Here is a 23173-nt window from a genome sequence, read left to right on the forward strand (position 1 = left end):
TATCTATTACTTGTCTTTGTCACCTTATTTCTCTCTCACTCTTGCCCCCCTATCTTTATCTCCATACATCTATATGCCCCTCTGAATCTATATATCATTATCTCTGCCTCTCTCTCTTATTCACTCTATCTTTCTTGTATGATCTCTCTCTCTCTCTCTCTCTCTCTCTCTCTCTCTCTCTCTATCTATCTATCTATATATATATATATATATATATATATATATTTCCCTCCTCTCTAATTCTCCCCATCTCTCCCTCCCTCATCAACTCCCTATCCCCCTATCTATCTCCTTATCCATCTCTCTCTTTCTCTTCGTGTATATCTCTACATCTCTCTATTTCTCTTCCAATATATGTGCATCTCTCCCTCTATGTCCCCCTATGTCTCTCACCCTCTTTCCATCTATATTTGTCTATCCCTAGATCTCTTTGTTTGTCAATCTCATTATATATTTCCCTCCCTCTCCCCCTCTCTCTATATGTCCTTAGATATCTATCTCTCACTGTATCTCACCATCTATTTATATGTATCTCTACCTCTTTGTTTACAGATCTCTCTTTATCTCTTCCGCTATATCCCCCTATCTTTCTATCTTTTTATCTCCTTGTACCTTTCTCTATTTCTCTATCTATTTTCCCTATCCCTCTCATTCTATCTTCATCTCTACCTATATCTTCCTCTCTACCCTATATCTCTATACATGTCTCCTTTTATCCATCCATCTTCCCCCCCTCTCTCTCTCCTCCCTCTTTTTAGACCTCTATTTATCTATATCTTTATTCCTCTCTATATCTATCTCTCCCTATCACTTCTTTCATCAGTCCCTCTAACTCTATCTAGTTATCTTTATCTCTCTCTACCACTATATCTCTCCCTCTCTTTATATATCACTTACTATCTGTATCTTTTTATCTCTCCCTTTCTCTCTTTTTATTTTTCTTTTCCATTTGTATCTATTCCTCCCCTCTCTCTTTTATCTCTCCATATCTCTCTCCTCCTCTCCAATTCCTCTCCTTGTTCTCCATCTTTGTCTCTAACTCTATTTATATCTCTATCTTGTTCTTCTCTATCTCTATCTTTATTTCTTTACCCATCTCTCTCTCACTCTCCCCCCTCTCTCTCTCTCTCCTAGCATTATCTCAACCCCTCTCTCGCTCTCACCATGTGTTGTTGATAATGAAACATGATTTTCTTCTCAATTTAAAGGTTTTGTTTCAATTATGATTGGATCTCTATAAGTGGATGCATAGTTAGTTTGAAGCTATCACTTCTCTAATGAGAACTTTGTTGCACAAACAAAATTATGACCTAACAAGTGACATCATGTATTACCCAATTATATGCAAAAAAATAGATCACTGTTTTTCCTAATTCACCTTACACACCTCTTTCGACATACCCATTGCACACTAAGATGCAATTGCTAGTATATTTGATAATATATAGAATAAGCTAAGAGATATCCTTCTTGAGACAATTATACTTAATATGATAGATGCTTCAAAAAGAATATCTCTCAACTTATTCTTAGATATAATATAATTTAATTATAAATTATTCATATAACTAATTCAAATATCATAATATTACATTAAGAATTCTATAATATAATAAAATTTGAACTTTATTCAACCCAATATAGATAACAATATATTCTCTTCTCGTAACAATTTATTCTCTCTTCATCGTATTTGAAATGAATACTATTTATTTGCACTCTACCAAATATGCATTAAAAACATCGACATCACTCTTACCCACTAAGCATTAAAAACATCGACATTTTCTATTTAATTTTTGCCATATATATATATATATATAAAATTTTATTTCTATTTTTTTTTTTCATAGCTGAAGTTAATCATGTAATTTTATTTTTTTGTCGATATTGCTTGGTTTAAATTTCTTAAGTAAAATGAGTTGACGGAGAGCAGGGCAAACAATGGTATTGAGCAGCAGCAGCACGATGAAGAGATTCTCAGGGAAGGTGGCGGTGGTGACGGCGTCGACGCAGGGGATAGGCTTTGCCATTGCACTTCGCCTGGGGATGGAGGGCGCCTCTGTTGTTGTCTCCTCTCGCAAGCCCACCAATGTCGACAACGCCGTTCAACAGCTCGCAGATCATGGCATTACCGATGTTCTCGGCGTCCCGTGCCATGTATCCGACGCACAACAAAGGAAACGGCTCATCCAGTCCACTTTAGATGTAACTCTTTTTTTTCTCTTTCCAAATTTCATCTTTTCGTCCTGATGATGCATCATCCTGTAATCTCGAACTTTTTCCCCCTTTATCTTACATGCAATTAGTGTTACTTTTAATTGTACATGATCGTAACCATAATTTTATTGCACAAAATGCTACAACTATACCAGCCTCAGACAACCCTACAGTTTCACAATTTTGTTCGAGGTGATTTTTTACGATTGACAAGGGTTGGGATTGGGTTTGATTTGATTTATTTTCTCAAAAATTATTGAATTAAACCGGACGCTCTGCAAACAACAGAATTCCCAACCAACAACATATACCCCCATTTCTGATTACCCCCTATTTCTTCGTTGATATGGTAACTAGAAAATCGCGTTTACTTTTAACCTTTATATATAACAAATTAATCCTTTCCTGTGTTTTCTCTAAGTGCTGCTTGTTGGTTTTGCCAGTTATTCAATTCCTAAGCTCTCTTATTCCATTCAACAATTTATTTCATAACTTTATACACATTAAAGGTAAAACTTATTCCGTGCATTTTTTAATACATCCTTAGTGTATACCGTAATTTGAATTACTGTCTGATTTGTTGAGCTCTGAGCGAATCAACCTTCCACTACTTTTGTTGGCTTGGTTTGATCGACTTGCGAAGGGAAAAACTTCTTTTTCTACCACAGAAAATTGGCAATTTTTTTTTGGCAGTAGAAGATCCTCGTTCAATGTCCATGTGCCTCCCATCTTTCATGATCTACAAAGCAATTGCTTTTTAAACCCTAGTGTCACTGCCGCTGTTCACATTTGATTACCTTCACCGCATACTATACCATAGGCAAACATGGAGATTAACGGTCCTCTTTCATCTTTGCTAATCTAATGGGTATTGGAAGATAAAGAGCTAGGCTCATTTATGGAAGGGCATAATATCTCGCCAAAAAAATTAATTTCTCATTTAACACATCATCAAATTAACCATTTGAGTAATAATTCCATAATTTAATAAATAATGAATATAATTTAGAGTTCTAGTGCTTAATCTAGGCAAAAGCACATATACATATGATATACATATTGGAATTACATGATTACAATGATGGCTCTCTTGCCAAGAGAATATCAATACAATAACAATAAATACAAATGTAACAATTGTCCTTGATCACCATCAAACACAAAATCATTTGCAAGCCGAGGATGGGAACATGGTCCAAGTGCTTTCTTGCCCAACCACAAAGTGCAATTATGCTTCTTCGGAGTTCTTCATGACATGAAGAACCACTGGCCCTACACAAAGAGGCTAGCTACTTGGAAATAATGGTAGGATGGAAACTATGGTGCAACTTGATATATTTACATGCACATCTAATATATGATAATGCAATGTCCTATTATCAAAATATGGTAGAAAAATGTATTAAGAAATTTGTTAGGCAATTCATCTATTTCAATGAACTAGCCTTTGGCCAAATCACTTTTAAATCCGGATTTTCTCAGAAAGAGGATCATCCTCCATTGTTTACCCATCTTCGGTACTCCTTCTCAGAAACTTAGCTTATTTTACACATAATGCAGTCAGTCATACATATGCCAATGAACCTATTTAATCCATTCTTTCTTCATGTTAATGCATCTTTTCCTATGATGAGGTTATATTATGAGCGTGCAAGATATTAATACATTTCTCTACATGGCTGTTTATGTTGGTTTTTGTAACTAGGTAGAAAAATAAAAGTTGAATTCTGATTGCCGAAGGCAACATTAGAATTCAACTTAAGTAATAGGGCTGGACCCATTCTTACTATGTGGTGTGTGAATTAGTTATGTATTGTTCATTTGTAATGGGCTGGGCCCAATAACCATACGTTGTATCATGTGAAGGACCATTTCCTAACGTGTGGACCCATAAATGTTCACACGCAACACATTATGTATTCCTCCACATGAAACGTGTGAAACACACACCTAAATGTAACGTGTAGTTAAGCAATTCATAGGGCTGGGCCCCAAACAGGAAACGTGTCACAAGTTGCAAGTTATGTAGGCCCCAAATTGGGCGCCAAAGTGCAAATTGAAATATGTAAAATAAAGGAAATTAGTAAGGCCGACTTAGAAGACTTAAACATGAATCTTGTATATAAACAATATTCATTCTACTCAACAATAATCCTTTTATGAAGTGCGATCAGTCTTATGCAAGAACAGTCAGTGAATCAGGCATCTAAGAGAGCGAATCCATTGGACAACTTGCTGGGCAAGGTGATGCACTATACTTAAGTGACCTCCCTCTTCAATTGATGTCGATATTCTGCTCTCCCTAAAGACACACTACAACTGCATATGCTAGGTTCAGTCTGCCCTAGATTGGCAACCAAATCAGATAAGTAATCCGATTCATGTAATGTGCTCATAATTAAGAATCTTATCTGAATCTTTCATGCTGGGTTTTTCCTCCAAGAGGGAGGTTTTCCCAGGGTACTTGTGTCTTGTGTTGTGTGTTCTTATTGTTATTTCTGCTTATTCTCAATCGGTTTATAACTTTAGGTAACTAGATTAACATCTGATTACCTAAAATCAACATGATATCAGAGCTCTGGGTTTGTATAGAGGTTGTGATCAGATTTGTGCTCCTATCTAACCTGCTGTTCAAAGGTTTAGTCCTCATGGCTTCTTATATCAGGGCTGAAGATAGGTTGGAAGGTCACACAAATTACTCTTCTTGGAAGGTCAGGATAATGATGGCATTGAATGGTCTTGCTGAATATGTTGGCAAGAATGCTAAGGAACCTAAGGATGAAAGTGAGAAAGAAGATTGGAAGAAGAAGGACTTCCAAGCTCAAAGGATAATAATAGACTCCGTCAAAAATCACTTGGTGCCATCTATCTACATGAAGAAGACTGCTAGGGAGATGTTCACCACATTGGAAAAGATGTACGAAGTCAACAATACCAACTACATACTTGCTTTAAGGAATCAACTCTTTCACATCAAATTAGAGAAAGAAGAACCTGTTGCTACTTACTTCATGAGAATTTCTGAGCTAAGAGATCAGCTTGCTACCGTTGGGAAGAGCGTTGAAGACAGTGACTTATCTATGACTGCCCTAAATGGTCTTCCTCCCTCTTGGGAACCGTTTGTTCAAGGAATCAGTGCCAGAGTTGAGCTTCCTAAGTTTGATCAATTAATGGGAGATTGCATTCAAGAAGAGTCTCGGCTGTCTGTGAAAGGAAAAATTAAGAACCCTTATGATGAGCAACATGTCCTCTTGGCTAAGAAGGAAGGCAGCCATTGGAAGAAGAATGATCTCAAGAGAAATAGAGATTTCAGCTCTTCTACCCCTCATTCAAGGAAGAGACCAAGAGACTTATCTCACATCCGATGCTTCTGATGCAACAAGCTTGGCCACTTTGCAAGGGACTGTCAAACTCAAGACGAGCAAGAAGATGCAAACATAAATGAAGTATCAAATCCACACAATCGTGAAGATTTTCTCTTTTGATCTATTGGTTTGTTGATCCATCCTTAAGTTAAAACTTCTGATCTTGTTGTTTTATTTCAGTAATGATGTATTGGAAACTAATCCTTACAACTGCTCTAGAAGGAAAATTATTAGGTTTACAAGCATGATCCAAGAAGGCCCTCTTCAGCTCATGCCATCGGATCTAGATTTGAAAGTCTACTCAAACTTTCAAACTTTCTCCTTGTTAAGGATACAAATTTGATAAATTCTATTTTAGATTTAGGATTGGTTCCAACTTTAAGTCAGGAAATTTGTTGTGGATTTATCATCAAGATAGGGTTTTAGAGGGAGTCTCATACCTTATTTCAGTAAATCTTATTGCTGGTTTTCTAAACTTTGTGTTTCAGCTCTGATGATGGATTTAATAGAATATGTCTAATGTATGATCTCTACTTGATTATAGCAAAGTTATTTCCTTTCTTCTATCATATATTATGTTGAAACTAATGGGTGTTCTTGTTTTATTCTATGATACACTGGGTGTATCATCCACCCTCTGCGGAGTGCAAGGTGGTAGTTCTTTCTCACCCTCTACGGAGTGCAAGGTGAGTCCACCCTTTGCGGAGTGCAAGGTGGTAATTCTTTCTCACCCTCTGTGCAGTGCAAGGTGTGTTCACCCTCTGCAGTGTGGCATGTCGTTCTTCTCAGTGGAGAAGCTTATTGTATCCTTTGCGGTTGTGCATGATTCATGTTGTATGTCTATGTATATATCTAAGTATTCATTCTTGCAGGAATGCATAAGGAAAGGTCTCTTTCTTCCTTTGTGGATGTGCATGATGAAAGATCATGAAAATCTGATGATATATGCAGGTCCCGGGAAAGTGTGAAGCTATGAAGTTTTGGATTCATCCTTTGCAGGCATTGCAAGAGGAATTTCATGGAAAGGTCCATATTGTGTAAACTTGTGTTCAAATTGCATATTGTATGTATCACTTAGCGCTGGGCCCTAATCATGTAATCTGGTTGAAAGATTCTGATTATGTATTTATTTTCTTCCCTAGTTAAGAGGGAGTGTTGGTTTTTGTAACTAGGTAGAAAAATAAAAGTTAAATTCTGATTGCTGAAGGCAACATTAGAATTCAACTTAAGTAATAGGGCTGGACCCATTCTTACCATGTGGCATGTGAATTAGTTATGTATTGTTCATTTGTAATGGGTGGGCCCAATAACCATATGTTGTATCATGTGAAGGACCATTTCCTAACGTGTGGACTCATAAATGTTCACACGCAACACATTATGTATTCCTCCACATGAAACGTGTGAAACACACACCTAAATGTAACGTGTGGTTAAGCAATTCATAGGGTTGGGCCCCGAACAGGAAACATGTCACAAGTTGCAAGTTATGTAGGCCCCAAATTGGGCGCCAAAGTGCAAATTGAAATATGTAAAATAAAGGAAATTAGTAAGGCCGACTTAGAAGACTTAATCATGAATCTTGTATATAAACAAGATTCATTCTACTCAACAATAATCCTTTTATGAAGTGCGATCAGTCTTATGCAAGAACAGTCAGCGAATCAGGCATCTAAGAGAGCGAATCCATTGGACAACTTGCTGGGCAAGGTGATGCACTATACTTCAGTGACCTCCCTCTTCAATTGATGTCGATATTCTGCTTTCCCTGAAGACACACTACAACTGCATATGCTAGGTTCAGTCTGCCCTAGATTGGCAACCAAATCAGATAATTAATCTGATTCATGTAATCTGCTCATAATCAAGAATCTGATCTGAATCTTTCATGCTGGGTTTTTCCTCCAAGAGGGAGGTTTTCCCAGGGTATTGGTGTCTTGTGTTGTGTGTTCTTATTGTTATTTCTGCTTATTCTCAATTCGTTTATAACTTAGGTAACTAGATTAACATCTGATTACCTAAAATCAACAGTTTATATGCAAAGTATTGATACATTTAACTACATGGTTGTTTGTATGCAATTATGGATACATCACTACATGGCTGTTTATATGCAAATGCTAATACATTTCACCACATGGCTGTTTATATGCAAATACTAATACATTTCTCTACATGGCTGTTAATACGCAATTACTGATGCATTTCACTACATGACTGTTTATAGGCAATTACTGATACGTTTCACTACATGGTTGTTTATATGCCTGATAATACATATTGCAGATTTCATTTTAAAAATAATAACGTATTTTAAGAAGGTGTGACGTGTATATATATATGATATACATATATATGTGCATACGTTCTTAATTAAACAAATAATATCAGTAATGATAACAATGACAGAGCAATCAGATTTAGTTGTAGTCAAAATACATGAAATGAAGCTGTCTAATATGCTTTATCTTTTTGGTTTTTTGTTTGTTTGTAACTATAATAATGGTTAGCTATCAGGTTACAGAGAAGCTGAAAATAGAATTTCAGTTGAGACTAACCAGCTAATGTGCATAATTTCAGTTTACACAGAAGATAAACTTTGTTCTTTGTTTCATTGTGTGATCTATTTTTTTCTTCTGTATAGCTTTTCTATAATGAAGAAGAATTATATTTTAGATTTCTAACTTTCAGAGTAGCTGTAATCTCCCTGAACATTGATTAATCTACATTCTTATTTCTCAGATTTGTTTCAGTATCTAATTGTTTAAAAGTATACGCAAATATGTATATATAAATAATGAAGTACATTTTTGTATATATTTTTAAGTTTATTTCAGCATAAGAACTATGCCTATTAGACAGAGATAACATTTAGATCATAAAACCAGATTTACACATAAACATTTAAAATGGAACAAGGAATTAACCCTACTTGGATAAATACGGTTGTTTGCGGTGAAAACTCAGTGTAGGTTTGATCAAATGTTGATGAAAGTTTTTTAGCCCAAACCTACAAATTGGACTGGTTCTTCTATGTTCCTACTTCCAGAAACCTTATCTTGTAATGATAGTCCTTTTATATTCCCTATGCCTATTGATTCACTATTTTGAAAACCCAATTGCTATTCCAACTGTGATAACTCATGCATTTTTGGTATACGTTTTTGACTCAGAAGAAAATTCTCTGTTCCAATATGTTTCAGCAATGTTGTTGTTCTCATAGCTATGTTAATATTTTTCACCTGGTCAATGCCAAAAATGGTACACATATGGCGGAGTTGGGAGAATAATATTTTTTTGAGTTATGTTTTTGCAGATAAAGTGGGTTGCCTTTAGCAAGGTGTTACCCTCGAAATAGTAATAGAAATGGTTATCAAATATCTATCATCTCATTGGTAGAGTTTTGGCAAATGACAGGCAGCAGCTTGAGCCTATTGGCTCGCTGCTTTATGGCTTGCAATATCAGTTTACAAAGGCTGCAGATAAAGTCAGTCACGATGGGATGTGGTTGTGCCCCATTAAAACACATATAATTTTGGTAATAACGTGCGAAAATATAATGCCATATTTTTGGTTCCATAGCACATTATTTCAGTGCTAAGGTTAATACCATAGTTTGAGGACTCTCCAGAATTCGCCAAACTCCCGAGTCCTATCTCTAGCCGAGTCCACTTGCCATTGACTCCCGAGGCGAGTCTGAAAGAGTGCTGGGGAGTACTCTCCAGAATTCTCCAAACTCCCGAGTCCTATCTCTAGCCGAGTCCACTTGCCATTGACTCCCGAGGCGAGTCTGAAAGAGTGCTGGGGAGTACTCATCTGAGTCTCCCCCCAGGACTCTTTTAGTCCCAGACTTTGACTCCCGAGTTTTGGGCATGGACTCTTGGGTCCACTTGGGTGCTGCTAGGGAGGTAAAAAAAACATAAAAAAAAGTGACTTTTCCTTCACTTTTTTTTGTCTAATCTTGACCAAAACAGGGCTGAACACTAAAATAGGAAAGGAGAGGGGAAGAGGAGCATTTGAGATCCAAAAAGACAATGGTGAAGAAACAATTCATCATCATTTTTATATTGTAACACCTTTTAGTTCGATGCCTGACAAATTGAGTTACATTAGAAGGGGAAAGAGGAAGATGTAGCTTGTCTTTGGTTGTTTTTCTCATTTTGACATGTCATTATAAGCAAACAATTTTAAATTTATGATGCTGTTATACATTTGAATGTTCAAAACTATGAGTATGAATTATGAAATTTCAAATATTGAGTGTTTGAAGATCATATGACATGTGTAATGTTTGAATTATGACAAATTTATAGTCAAATTAGACTTTCATGTTCTCTAAATGAATTATTATTTTTTTTATGGTAAAAGTACTGTTTTCTTTTTTGCCAAGTCCTAGCTGAGTTTTTTGCTGGGTCTGTGTCAAGTCTCGAGTCCGAGTCTTATTTTGGGTTACCGAGTCTGTGCCAAGACCGAGTTTTCAAACTTTGGTTAATACCATGTTTTGATTTTGATTGCATATTATTTATGCTATGAAGCGAGCATGTGTTTTCAATTCATATCAGCTTCTAAGCTATATTGTGACTTAGTAATTATATAAACATTGGGACTCCTATGGGTCAAGTGTGTGTCTATACATATATACATCTATTTATGTATATGTATATTGATATAGCCATATATACATATGTACATTACAAGTGTATATTCAAAGAAGGAATTATTATTCATTGATATCAAGCATTCATTTCTCAAGTATGTGCATATATGAAGCATGAATATGTCAACGTAATCAAAATAACAATTTCCATATCCAAAGAGAGTCGATATGTTGTTGACATCAAAACAAAGGTATACATGTGTGAATACATAGTTTCAAACAAGGTATGCAGATTTAATTTCATTTTTTATATTAACTAACGCAACGCAATAACGATTATATATAAGCATCATCAATCATTCAGAAAACATCCATTATACCATTCAAATGCAATTACTCTATGAAACTATGTGGTGCGTGTGATAGGTATCTATCATGTCCATCCTTTTCCAAATGGCTAGACTCCTCTCGTCAACCTTGTTCCCGTCTTAGACTCAACCTATGCTCAATCACACTCATTCGCACATCAATAGATTAGTTCCTAAAATCATAACCGAAATATGTACATGGTTGAAAAATCATAATATCATAATTTGATCATCATCTTTTCATTTGCATTTTAAATACAACATTATTTCTAACATAATTAATCATTTTAGATAAATCAAGGATAACTAATTAATATCAAAATAAAGTTAATTTCATTAATTTAATTAAGCTAAAAATATGAGATGTGACAATTTATCATATAGGTAACCCAATTAGGGGAAATTGTTCTTCACTTTGATCTCTTGTTCCAGATAAGTTTTTTCCTTTCAATTTCACAACCACAAATACCTGATCGAAAGAGTCAACAGCTTCTTGTAGGGGCCATAGGGATTGTAAGATAATTTGAACCATCTGATCAGATTATATCAACTGTTGTTGTTCATTCGCTCATTGGGTAGTGATCCACCTTTTCATATAATTGAATGAATGATCAAAGAAATTTAATGAATTGCCCTAAGCCATCAGGTCAGAGAGATCTATGGTGTCAATTTTCCAAGTCATTCAGAGGGCTACCACACCTTTGTCTTTTCTCCTTCGTTTGGCTGTTTGGACTTAATTGAAATACAGGCTGGTCTGGTTAGGCAAACATCTGAACAGTTGGTCAACTGGTCACCACTTACCAAATGGGTATTCAGACTATAAGGTTGTGACCAGCTAAGCTTATCCACAAACACCTGATCAAGAACCGACTAAATGTATTATCTTTTCCTTTGATCACCTCTTTGGGCTTAGTCACACTCAATAACATTTTTTATATGCAATAACCTGATCAAAGGAAAGCATAACCTTATTTGATCATGTGTTCAGATTAGACTTACAAGCCTAACATCCTAAGCCTGAACAAATGACTGAATCCAAGATATACGGTTTTCAAATACTTAGACTACTTCTCTAACCTTAAGTCAATCATGACCACCTAGGTATAAATAGATTGAATTTAAAAAAACTTAAAGAACCTTCAAATCAAGCAAATAACATAAAAATCCTTACACTACGCCTGCAAAGTTTACATGGGTTATGCTAAAAACCTAAGTTGCTGGTCCTTGTTTGGGTTCACAGGTTCAATCAATTTTTTTTTTTTGGGTTTTAGGTTTGTTAGTACAAAAACATACAAAAATAAAAAATATATACATATATGCAGCAGTAGAGTTAAGTTCAAAATCACCACTATGCTAATAGTGGTGTAACATAGCAAAATACACCACTATATTAATAGTCAACTCGACTGTCATGATGTATATTAAAGTTTTAGTTCAAATAGTCAAAACAAACCCAACTCTCAATTGTTTTTTGGTATATTGGCATACCCCTTTGAAACTCCATACCCCAACTTGAACTGTTAACTTAGAATTAGCTGGCTATAATATAAAGTTAAACCAAAGGATCAATATTAAATAATTAAAAATAATCATATAAATTTGTGAATAGGACAACAATGTTTCAGCACTAAATGGACATTAATAATTCATCCAAATGAAAGACTTGTTTACTCTCACCATTGCATATTAAATTTTAAATCCACAAAGCCTTGAAAAAATGTCTGCTACATGCTAGTCATTTCAGAATTACCAATCCAAACCAACAGAGAGGAAAGGTTGAAAACACATCAAATCAATTCACATGGAATTCACAACATGGTATAATTCCCTTGTCAAAATTTCTCTGCACTTCCCTATCTTTTCAATTTATGGCAAGCAAAAAACAAATTTCAACAATGGAGCAAAGAAGTTTTGTTTTTCATTCTATTGTGCAAAAATGAAATAGGTTTTACCTTTTTGGTCTTTTAAGAGGTCAAATTAGGGTTGGCAGGGTCAGATTTTCCTTTTGGCAAAAAAAAACACTTTAAAAAAGAAAAAATAATTAACATTTCGGTCAAATTCTTCATGGTCCCTTCAAAATCCTCAAAATTCATCCTGGGTTTGCAGCGCCAAACTCACAGGTTGTGGGCCAGATCTTGTCTGAACCCACAAGGAACCAGATCGGAACCTTGGGGGTCCCCCTATAGAAGTTGATAACATAGTGTTTCTGCACAAGTGGATTACTCTTGCCGAGCTAAATAGAAATATTGATGCTTAACACAAAGGCACCATCTTCAAGGTTCATAATAATCTCCTCCTTGAATTTCTTTGCTCCCAAAGCAATTGTAAAAGCTCTGTGTTGGAGAATTGCTAAGCCTTTTCAACTTTTTCTTGGTCTTCTCCTTCTTTTGGCAAACATGATGTCTTAAATGATTGAAGACAGTATTGAAGTAGATTCTTTAGAAATAAGTGATTGTTGGAACATAACTTCCATAGATATGAACTTTCAAGATTCTCAATCCATATCTTCAGTTGAAAAGATGAGAATAGCAATTTATTGAACTTCATCCAAAAGTAGAGTGTACTGGATTATTACTTAATTGGATGAATCCTAATGCTCCCACAAAATACTTTCTGAAGTTGTCACAATATAGTTAGAAAGCTAAGTCTCAAGCATGTAACTAAAGGCTCTAGGCAATTGTAACCAACGGCATTAAGCAATATGGGGCTTTAACAAATATTGTGAAAACAAAACCAAAAATATTGAGAGGGGGTGGGGGGTGTGAATCAGTATTTTAGAAACTTTGAACAGACAAGATCAGATAAAAGATAAAGTAAACAAACTTATAACACAAGGTTTTTCTCGTGGAAAACCCTCTCGGGTAAAAAACCACAGCATTAAAACTTTCATTTATAATCAAGGGCACCAACCCATACACAAATAAGAGCTCCAACTCTACAAAAACAGAGGCACCAACGTCAGCTTACAAAACTTACAAAGGCATCAACCTTATCTAACAGAAGCACCGACCTCTGAATTTCTAAGATTTTTAAAGAAAAAGAGACCCGAGAATGCACATATATTTTTACTTCACACAACGTCAATCTTTCAAAAGAGTTAAAATAGAGAGATAAATCTGAGATGATATCATCATGCTGCAAGTGATTGAGACTTTTTATTGCTCAACATAGATTACACATAATCACTCTAAATCTGCATTCAACACATATGATGAGTTGAAGAGTTATTTCCAACAAGACATCAAATACGATGTGTATATGATGAGACACTTCCAGCAAGACAAAAGAACAGCTGGAGAAAACATACAGGCAGAGAGCTCAACAAGCTCATTAAGCAGCACAACCCTTTAACACAGAACCATTCTTGACATCAATGACAATATACTCAACAATCTCCTCCTTTGTCATTGATGGCAACCCAAATTGAACTTTTTGAACCAAAAAGAACTGAAACTTTGAAACAATCTGAACTACAAAGCTCCTCCTGTCACACTACTCCCCCTTTGACATGAATGATTGAATCGAACTGCAAATTAATGAGGAGGTGAAATCACCCCCAACTTTTGTCGCGAAGATTCAAATATATCCTTTGGTAGAGGCTTAGTGAACACATCTGCAACCTATTCTTTAGAAGACACAAATTCCAACTTGACTTGCTGATTAGTAACTTGCTCTCTAAAAAAATGATATTAAATGGGAATATGCTTAGTCCTAGAGTGCAAAACTGGATTTTTTGAAATACTGATAGAACTCATATCATCACAAAAAATAGAGATATGATGATCATACTCTACCTTAATATCTTGCAGTGTTTGCTTCATCCACAAAACCTGTGTACAACATGAAACAGCTGCAATATATTCCGCTTCTGTAGTGGATAAAGAAATAGAAGGCTGTTTTTTACTTAACCAAGAAACTAAACAACTTCCAAGAAAGAAAGCACCACCACTTGTGCTTTTTCTGTTATCTACTGAACTTTCCCAATCTGCATCAGTAAAAGTTTTTAGTGTAAAATCTTTACTTCTAGGATACCATAAACCAAAATCCATTGTAGCCTTAAGATATTTGAATATCCTCTTTACAGCTTGAACATGAGTGTCTTTTGGTGTAGCCTGAAACCTAGCTACATAATCAACTGCCTGCATAATGTCAGGTCTAGTAGCTGTAACATATAACAAGCTACTTACCATAGACTTGTAATAAGTTTGATATACATTAGGAGATGCATCATCTTTACTGAGTTTACATCCTGTTACCATGGGAGTACTCACCGGATTGCAGTCTTCCATTCTGAACCTCTTCAACATCTCTCTAATATACTTGGTTTGAGAAAGAAAGATGCCTTTTTCAGATCGTAGAATTTGTAGACCAAGAAAGAAGGATAATTCACCTAGCATAGACATTTCGAATTCCTTCTTCATACTAGCATCGAAAACTTTGCACATATCTACACAATCACTCCCAAAAATCAGATCATCTACATAAACAACAACAACCAAAATTTGTTTACCTTCTTCTTTCACATAAAGGTTGTTGTCTGCCATTCCTCTTTTGAAACCTTCTTGTTCTAGATACTTATCCAACCTGACATACCAAGCTCCCAGAGCTTGTTTAAGCCCATAAAGTGCTTTTTTGAGCTTACAAATATAATCATGATTCTGTGACAAAACAAATCCATCAGGCTGTTCGATATACACTTCTTTATTCAAAGTTCCATTAAGAAAAGCAGATTTTACATCCATTTGAAAGATTTTAAAATCTTTCAAAGAAGCAAAAGCTAAGAACATTCTAATTGCTTCAAGACGTGCAACTGGAGCAAAGGTTTCATCAAAATCAATACCTTCCACCTGTGCATACCCTTTACAAACAAGCTTTTGCTTTGTTTCTTATCACCTTGCCTTCTTCATTCAATTTGTTCCTATAAATCCATTTTGTGCCTATTACGTTTTTATTTTTGGGTCTAGGCACTAGCTCCCATGTGTCACTTTTTTGTATTTGATCAAAGCTCTTCTTTCATGGCTGCTATCTAAAATTTACCATCAACTGCTTCTTCAAAACACCTAAGTTCAAACATGGACAACGAAGAAATATCATTATCTTCATAATAATTTACATTCCTTCTAGTTGCTCTAGTTCTATTTTCAGGTAAGATTTGGTCAACTGGATGATTCCTTTGCACAAAATTAGAAGGAGTCTTAGAAATAGTCCTACCATGGTTAATTTCAGACTCATTTTCAGAATTAGTATCTGCTGTCCCAGGTTGAAAACTTGAAGAAGAAGAGTTTATTACCTCTGGTTTAACAAATTCTGAAGTATTCTTTGCATTACCATTCGCTGTTCCAACTTGTGTATGAGAGGAAGGTTGAACATCACCTTCTATTTCATTTTTTTGAGCACTACTGTCACCATTTTTATGCTTGTCACACGTGTTAGTAATCTCATGTATTTTTACATTAACACTTTCTACAATCTTATGTAGCCTTTTGTTAAAGCATTTGTAAGCTTTACTTTTAGAAGAATAGCCCAAAAAGATACCTTCAACTGCCCTAGAATCAAATTTATCTATACTGTCCTCTTCTCTTTTGATATAGCTAGGACTACCAAAAACTCAGTACTTCACAGTGGTAGGCTTACCTTTCCATAGCCTATATGGTGTTTTATTGTGCTTTGCTCTTATTATTCCTCTGTTCTGAATGTAGACAGTAGTATGAACTGCTTCTTTCCAAAAAGTATCTCTAACCTTTGACTCATTCATCATACTTCGAGCCATTTCTTGAACAGATCTGTTTTCCTCCTAACAACACCGTTTTGTTGAGGTGTTCTGGCTGCTGAAAACTGTCTTTTTATACCATTTTTCTCACAAAAACTGATAAACTCATTAGAAGTAAATTCACCTCCATTGTTAAAACGTAAACATTTTATTTTCAAATCCATTTCAGTTTCAACTAGAGCTTTAAAAGCTTTAAACTTCTCTAAAGCTTCTGATTTCTCTTTTAAAAAAGTTACCCATGTCATGCGTTTATAGTCATCAATTAAAAGCATGAAGTATTTCTCACCTTGTAGACTAGTGGTCCTAGTAGGACCACACAAATCTGTGTGTACAAGCTATAGAGGTTTACTACTGGATAACTCCTTTGATTTGAAACTAGTTTTGGTTTGTTTGCCCATCTGACAGTCTTTCCAAATAATATCTGAAGGTTTGGCAAGATGAGGCATATCTCTTACTGCTTCCTTCTTGCTGATTTGGATTAGATTATCAAAGTTCATATGCTCAAATCTTCTGTGCCACAACCATGCTTCATCAAGCTGACTTAAACAACACTTTTCACCATTAGTATCATCAAGAATATACAGATTATTAGCAGCTCTACTTGCATCAGCAACATGCTTTCCATTTTTCCTAATAACACAATAATCTGAATTAAATATCAAATTATATCCTTGATCACATAGCTTGCTAACACTTATAAGATTATGTTTCAGCCCTTTAACACACAAGACATTTTCAACCTTGGTCTCACCATCATTTAAAACAAGTGTACCTTTACCAGCAACTCTTGCAGAAGAGTTACCACCAAATCTAACTTTACTTCCATTCATCTTTTTAAGAGTAAAAAATTTGCTCTTATCTCCAGTCATATGCCCGGAACAACCACTGTCAACATACCAAACATCTTTTTCATTATGAGCAAGAAAAGCAGTTTGCACAACCGGGGACATTTCTATACCTTGCTTTTCCTTTTTATTCCACATTTTAGTGCTCTCCTTGTCTTTGTTGATACATGATAGCCTCGGTAAGATAAATGATTGAATGAGAGATAAATGAAGTCTCTCAATCAATCATCTATCTCATCGATAGACTATGCTAAGACTCCAGTTATCTTATGCACATGTGGGATTATGATCATGATTCAGATATTATATATCATGTACATGATACACGATCTAACTGTGATCGTATTCTGCGTTTCATATATATAATCTTGTATTAACAATCGGGTTCTTAACTAACACCGATTAACATTACTAAACATAATGCACAGGACACCGATTGGTATCGGGTCTAACACACCGATTGGTATCGGGTGTATTGCTAATGCTAAACACACCGATTAATATCGGTCTTAATGTTAAATGATCACGCACCAATTGGTATCGGGTTTGATAGTAAATACCTACCCACCGATTAAGTATCGGGTTCAATGATTAATGCATACACACCGATTACCGGTATGAAGAGGCACAATCAAGTAATATCTTGATCGGTCATGTCTAATAGACATGACCGGTCAAGGTATTGCTTGATCGGCTATGTTTGCATATATATATTGATCGGTAAAATGAAGGAACATCATCTAAATTCATAAATGCTCTTTCTCCGTTTGCAACATACCAGACAACAATCAAATTTATTATATTAAGAAATAAACACATACTTGAAAGAAAAGATAACCTTGAATATAACTTGCATCTTAAATTGAAAATTGAATAACTTTTACATGGTATCAGAGCCAAGTGAAATCGAACCTAAGGCTATTCAATTTTGTGGAAAATTCATGACAAGCATATATTCAACATCACATTTCTTCTAATGGCTAGCGCTATCAGATTCGAAGATAGATTCGGAGGAGGTGATGACTTCTCAGCATTGAAGTTCAGAATTCAGATGATTCTAAAAGAAAATAAAGTCAAATCATTTGTAAAAACTGAAACTGCAGAACCTGAGACTGAACCTGACAAAACAACTTGGATAGAGGGAAATGAAAAGGCTATCAAAATCTTAGTTGATGGGGTGAGAAATAATATCATGCCCATCATAAGGAAACATGCAATGGCCTACAACATGTTCAAAGCACTTGAAGATGCATTTGAGATATCCAATGCTAGTAGAACCTTGGCTTTAAAGAGAGAAATAAATCATATAGCTATGATCAAAGGAGAGTCACTCAATGCCTATTTCATGCGGATATCAACCCTAAGGGATGAACTAGCAACCCTTGGATATGAGATCCAAAGCAAAGAATTAACACTCATTGCTCTAGATGGGTTGTCTAGTATATGGGAAACATTCATCCAAGGCATCAGTGCAAGGGATGAATTTCCTAAGTTTGATAGGCTAAAGGCAGATTGTCTCCAAGAAGAATCAAGGTTAAATAAGAAAGTGATCAAACAAAAGAATATAGATGAAGATCTTCAAGTTTTAAATACAAACTCCAACAAGAAAAGCAAGCAGAAACAATTTAGGAAGAGGAAAGGTCGTCATGGCAAGAACACCTTCAAGAAGGATCTTTCACAGATTCCATGTTACAGATGTGACAAATTCGGGCACTATGTTGCCAAATGTCCAGAAAGACCCAAACAACAAGCCACATTTGCCAAAGCAGGAAAATCTAAAAGGGAAGATGCTTCGAGAAGTATGTACTCTACTCAGCACTTACAAACCAAGCATCAAACAAGGTTAACTCTTGGGTGATCGACAGTGGCTCATCCAGACACATTACATGGTTTAGAGAAGTGCTAGACTCCATGATAGACGAGAATGATGAGGAAGTGACTATCGGAGATGATTCCACACATCCAGTCAGAGGAGTTGGAACCTGTACCATCAAACTAAAGTCAGGCGTATCATTACAACTTAAAGGAGTACTATATGTCCCAGGCATCAAAAGAAACCGAATCTCCATATCAGCACTAGAGGATAATGGGTACAAAGTGACCTTCATGGACAACAAGGTGTTGGCTTGGCCAAAGAATTCATCTATCAAGAAAGCTAAAACCATTGGTCAAAGACAAGGCTACTTATATGAGCTGTGCACAGAGCTCAACCTAGCCCTAATCCATGAAACTACATATGCTAATGAAGTTTGGCATAGAAGACTAGGTCACCTGAATTTTAGAGCTTTATCATCAATGGGAAACCTTGTCACAGGCCTACCTAAGTCAAAGCAATATCATTCAGGGGCATGCAAGGGATGTGCACTAGGTAAAAATGTTAAAGGTGTTTTTCAAAATAGTACTAGGAAAACAAGCAAAGTTCTAGAGTTAGTTCATTCTGATGTATGTGGACCTATGTCTGTACCTTCTTTAGGGGGATTTTTGTATTATGTAATATTTGTTGACGACTACTCTAAGAAAACTTGGATCTACTTTCTGAAATGTAAAGAATCAGAAGAGATCCTTAATAGGTTTAAGGAATTTAAATCACTAACAGAAAACTACTCAGGAAATAAAATCAAAACCTTAAGAACTGACAATGGGGGGGAATACACCTCAGATTTGTTTAAAGACTTGTGTAAAAATGTTGGGATTAAGAGGGAGCTTACTATTCCCTATAACCCTCAACAAAATGGGGTAGCTGAGAGGAAAAATAGGACAATTGTAGAAGCTGCCAAAGCCATGATTCTTGATCAGAATCTAAATACCAATCTTTGGGCAGAAGCAACAAGCACTGCTGTATATATACAAAATAGATGTCCTCACTCCCATCTTGAAGCTAAAACCCCTGAGGAAATCTTTACTAAAACAAAGCCAGATATCAGCCACCTTAGAATATTTGGGTGTGTTGTCTATATTCATGTTCCTAAGGAGAAAAGATTAAAATTAGAGCCTTCTGAAAAAAAAAAGGGGAATACTTGTAGGATATAGTGAAACCTCCAAGGCCTACAGAATCTATATACCTGGTCAGAGGAATATTGAACTAAGTAGGGATGTAAACTTTGAAGAAGACTTGGCCTTCAAAAGAGCCCAAAGCTCAATAGAACCTGAAGTATATATCCCCACCCCTAGAATAGAGGAAGACTTTGCTCCTGAGCTTCAGAGGGAGAATCTTGAGGAAAATGTAGGTGAAACTCAAAACCCACCTAGAGAAAACCTCAAGAAAAGACCACTATGGGCCACCAAAACTGTAGAAGAAGCTCAGAAGTCTGCTGCTCCTTCAGGAACCTTCAGAGAAAGTAAAAGGCCTAACAAACTCGCCAACTACGTCGCTCTCATGAATGATTTCTCAAAAGCAGAACCTACTAATGTATCAGACGCTCTTAAAAATCAAGTATGGAAGAATGCCATGTCTGAGGAATACCAATCCATTATGAAAAATGATGTTTGGGAGATTGTCCCTAGGCCAGCTGGGAAATCTGTTGTCACCTCCAAATGGCTCTTCAAAATCAAACACGCTGCAGATGGCAGCATTGAGAAACACAAGGCTAGATTTGTAGCCAGAGGGTTCTCTCAAAAGGAAGGAATTGATTATGAGGAAACATTTGCACCTGTAGCCAGATACACCTCAATAAGAGCGGTCTTAGCCATTGCAGCATCAAAGGGATGGAAAGTTCATCAGATGGATGTTAAGACAACATTCCTTAATGGTGAGATCTCAGAAGAAGTATACCTAAAGCAACCTGAAGGGTTTGAGATTCATGATACAAAGTCTCATGTGTGTAGACTCAAGAAAGCTCTCTATGGGCTTAACAGGCTCCCAGGGCCTGGTATGAAAGAATTGATACTTATCTCTCAAAACTAGGCTTCTCCAAGAATGATGCAGATCTTAACCTCTACTATAAGCAAAACAAAGGTGATATGCTAATATTGATTTTTTTTATATGCTGATGATTTGTCAATCACAAGAGAAGATCACCTCATAGATTAGTGTAAGAAAGACCTTGCTAAAGAATTTGATATGAAGGACTTGGGACTCTTTCATTACTTCCTAGGTTTGGAAGTATGGCAGAATTCTGATGGCATTATACTAAACCAGGGTAAATATACCTTGGACATTTTGAAGAGATTTGGAATGCTAAACTGCAGACCCATGACCTCTCCAATGGAAACAAACCTTCATAAACTTAAGGAAGCAACAACAAAATCACAACCCTCAAATCCTACTCTATATAGGCAAATGATTGGGTCTCTGATGTATCTTGTAAATACGAGACCAGATATCTGTTATGCAGTTAATGCCTTGAGTCAGTTTGTGTGTGAACCAAAGGAAATACACCTGGTAGCAGTAAAACATATCATGAGATATCTACAAGGTACCCTAAAACTTGGTCTCAAATATGAGAGAGTTGAACTAGACCTACACGGATTCACAGATTCAGATTGGGCTGGAAGTGTAACTGACAGGAAAAGCACCTCAGGGTGCTGTTTCAGTTTAGGTTCAGCCATGATATCCTGGATCAATAGAAAACAATCATCAGTAGCACAAAGTTCCATTGAGGCCGAATACATTGCAGCCTCCATGGCTGCTCGAGAGGCAGTATGGCATAGGAAGCTGCTTGTGGGGTTATTCGGTGAACCAATGAAGCCTACAGTTATTCATTGCGACAACCAAAGTTGTATAAAACTTTAAGTGAATCCGGTGTTTCATGACAGATCCAAACATATTGAGATTCCATATCATTTTGTACGAGACATGGTAGATAGGAATGTGATCCAGTTGGAATGTATTTGTACAGGAGATCAGACAACAGATATTCTTACCAAACCACTTTCAAGGGTGAAAGTTGAGCACTTCAGAAAAGGTCTTGGTATGATTGAAATATAATTTGCTTTGTACTCCTATGCTTATTAAGATGTTTTATGTGTAAACTTCTTTGTCATTTTAGGACTTTTATGGGTTTAAACCCCCTGTGTTCATGTCTAAGAGGTGACGATCTCTCAGATAATGAACAGTTGTATGTAGACATTATAAGGTGACGATCTTATGATGTCCAAACCAGTTATCTTGTTGGATCTCTGGTATGCCATGGATGTGCCATGACTGTGTTGTGGTAAAACATTTTAAATAAAATGTTAAGTGCACATACCGCAACTTGAATAAGTAGAGAATTTAACTATCTTCCTATACTTATCTCTAAATATTGCGTGTTTAGGCAATACTGATATCATGTGCTTAGGTGATATCTTGTCATCACAAGTTAATGTGATGAACGTTTGTATCACATGTTTAGGTGATACTTCATGTCATGTGTTTAGATGATATGATTTCCTGTATTAGATGATTAATGATACTTCATGTCACATGTTTAGGTGATATGATCTTCTAGAGAGTCAGATTACCTAAGGAATATTGACCATCATTAGAAATGTGATACTAGATATGTTGTCTTCCATTTATCTTCCCTAGCTAAGAGGGAGTGTTGATACATGATAGCCTTGGTAAGATAAATGATTGAATGAGAGATAAATGAAGTCTCTCATTCAATCATCTATCTTATCGATAGACTATGATAAGACTTGTTGATGTGTATTTTGTACACGACCAAACACAGAATAAAATACCTAAAGGTACCTTATCCTCTCTTGAATAAAGCTCCCGAATGCTGAAGATGTCGCGAAAAGGATCAATCGGGATGACTTCAAGGTTCTTTTTGTAGGATCTCTATGTGTGGATAAGCACCAGTGGTCGTTGTGTATGCTGTTTCTTCAAGGGGCCTTATGCACTTTCAGAGAAAGCTTGTCCGTATTACTTTCTTTAAAATGAGGGAACAAGATTTTCCTAACACTAACAGATTTTCAAAAAAAATGTCAAAAGGTAAGGCTTTCAAGGAAGAGATACTTAAACTATTCCTAAGAATGACTCAATGAAGGCTAGACTTGATAAGATTCTACCAATTTCAGTATCG

General features: G+C 35.9%; 1 protein-coding gene across 2 annotated transcripts in view; it reads left to right on the top strand.

The window, feature by feature from the left end:
- Positions 1 to 1839: 1839 nt before the first annotated feature.
- The window catches only part of LOC131029717 (tropinone reductase-like 3), a 112486-nt gene continuing 91152 nt past the window's right edge, over positions 1840 to 23173 (top strand). Inside the window, exon 1 of one of the 2 annotated variants that reach the window (XM_057960335.1) lies at positions 1840 to 2208. In XM_057960335.1, the coding sequence (XP_057816318.1) occupies positions 1945 to 2208 (264 nt within the window). In that variant the 5' untranslated portion in view covers positions 1840 to 1944. The remainder of the gene's footprint in view (positions 2209 to 23173) is intronic. The other variant, XM_057960336.2, reaches the window with a different exon arrangement.

Source organism: Cryptomeria japonica, chromosome 9 (genome assembly GCF_030272615.1).
Source record: "Cryptomeria japonica chromosome 9, Sugi_1.0, whole genome shotgun sequence".
Lineage (NCBI taxonomy): Eukaryota > Viridiplantae > Streptophyta > Pinopsida > Cupressales > Cupressaceae > Cryptomeria > Cryptomeria japonica.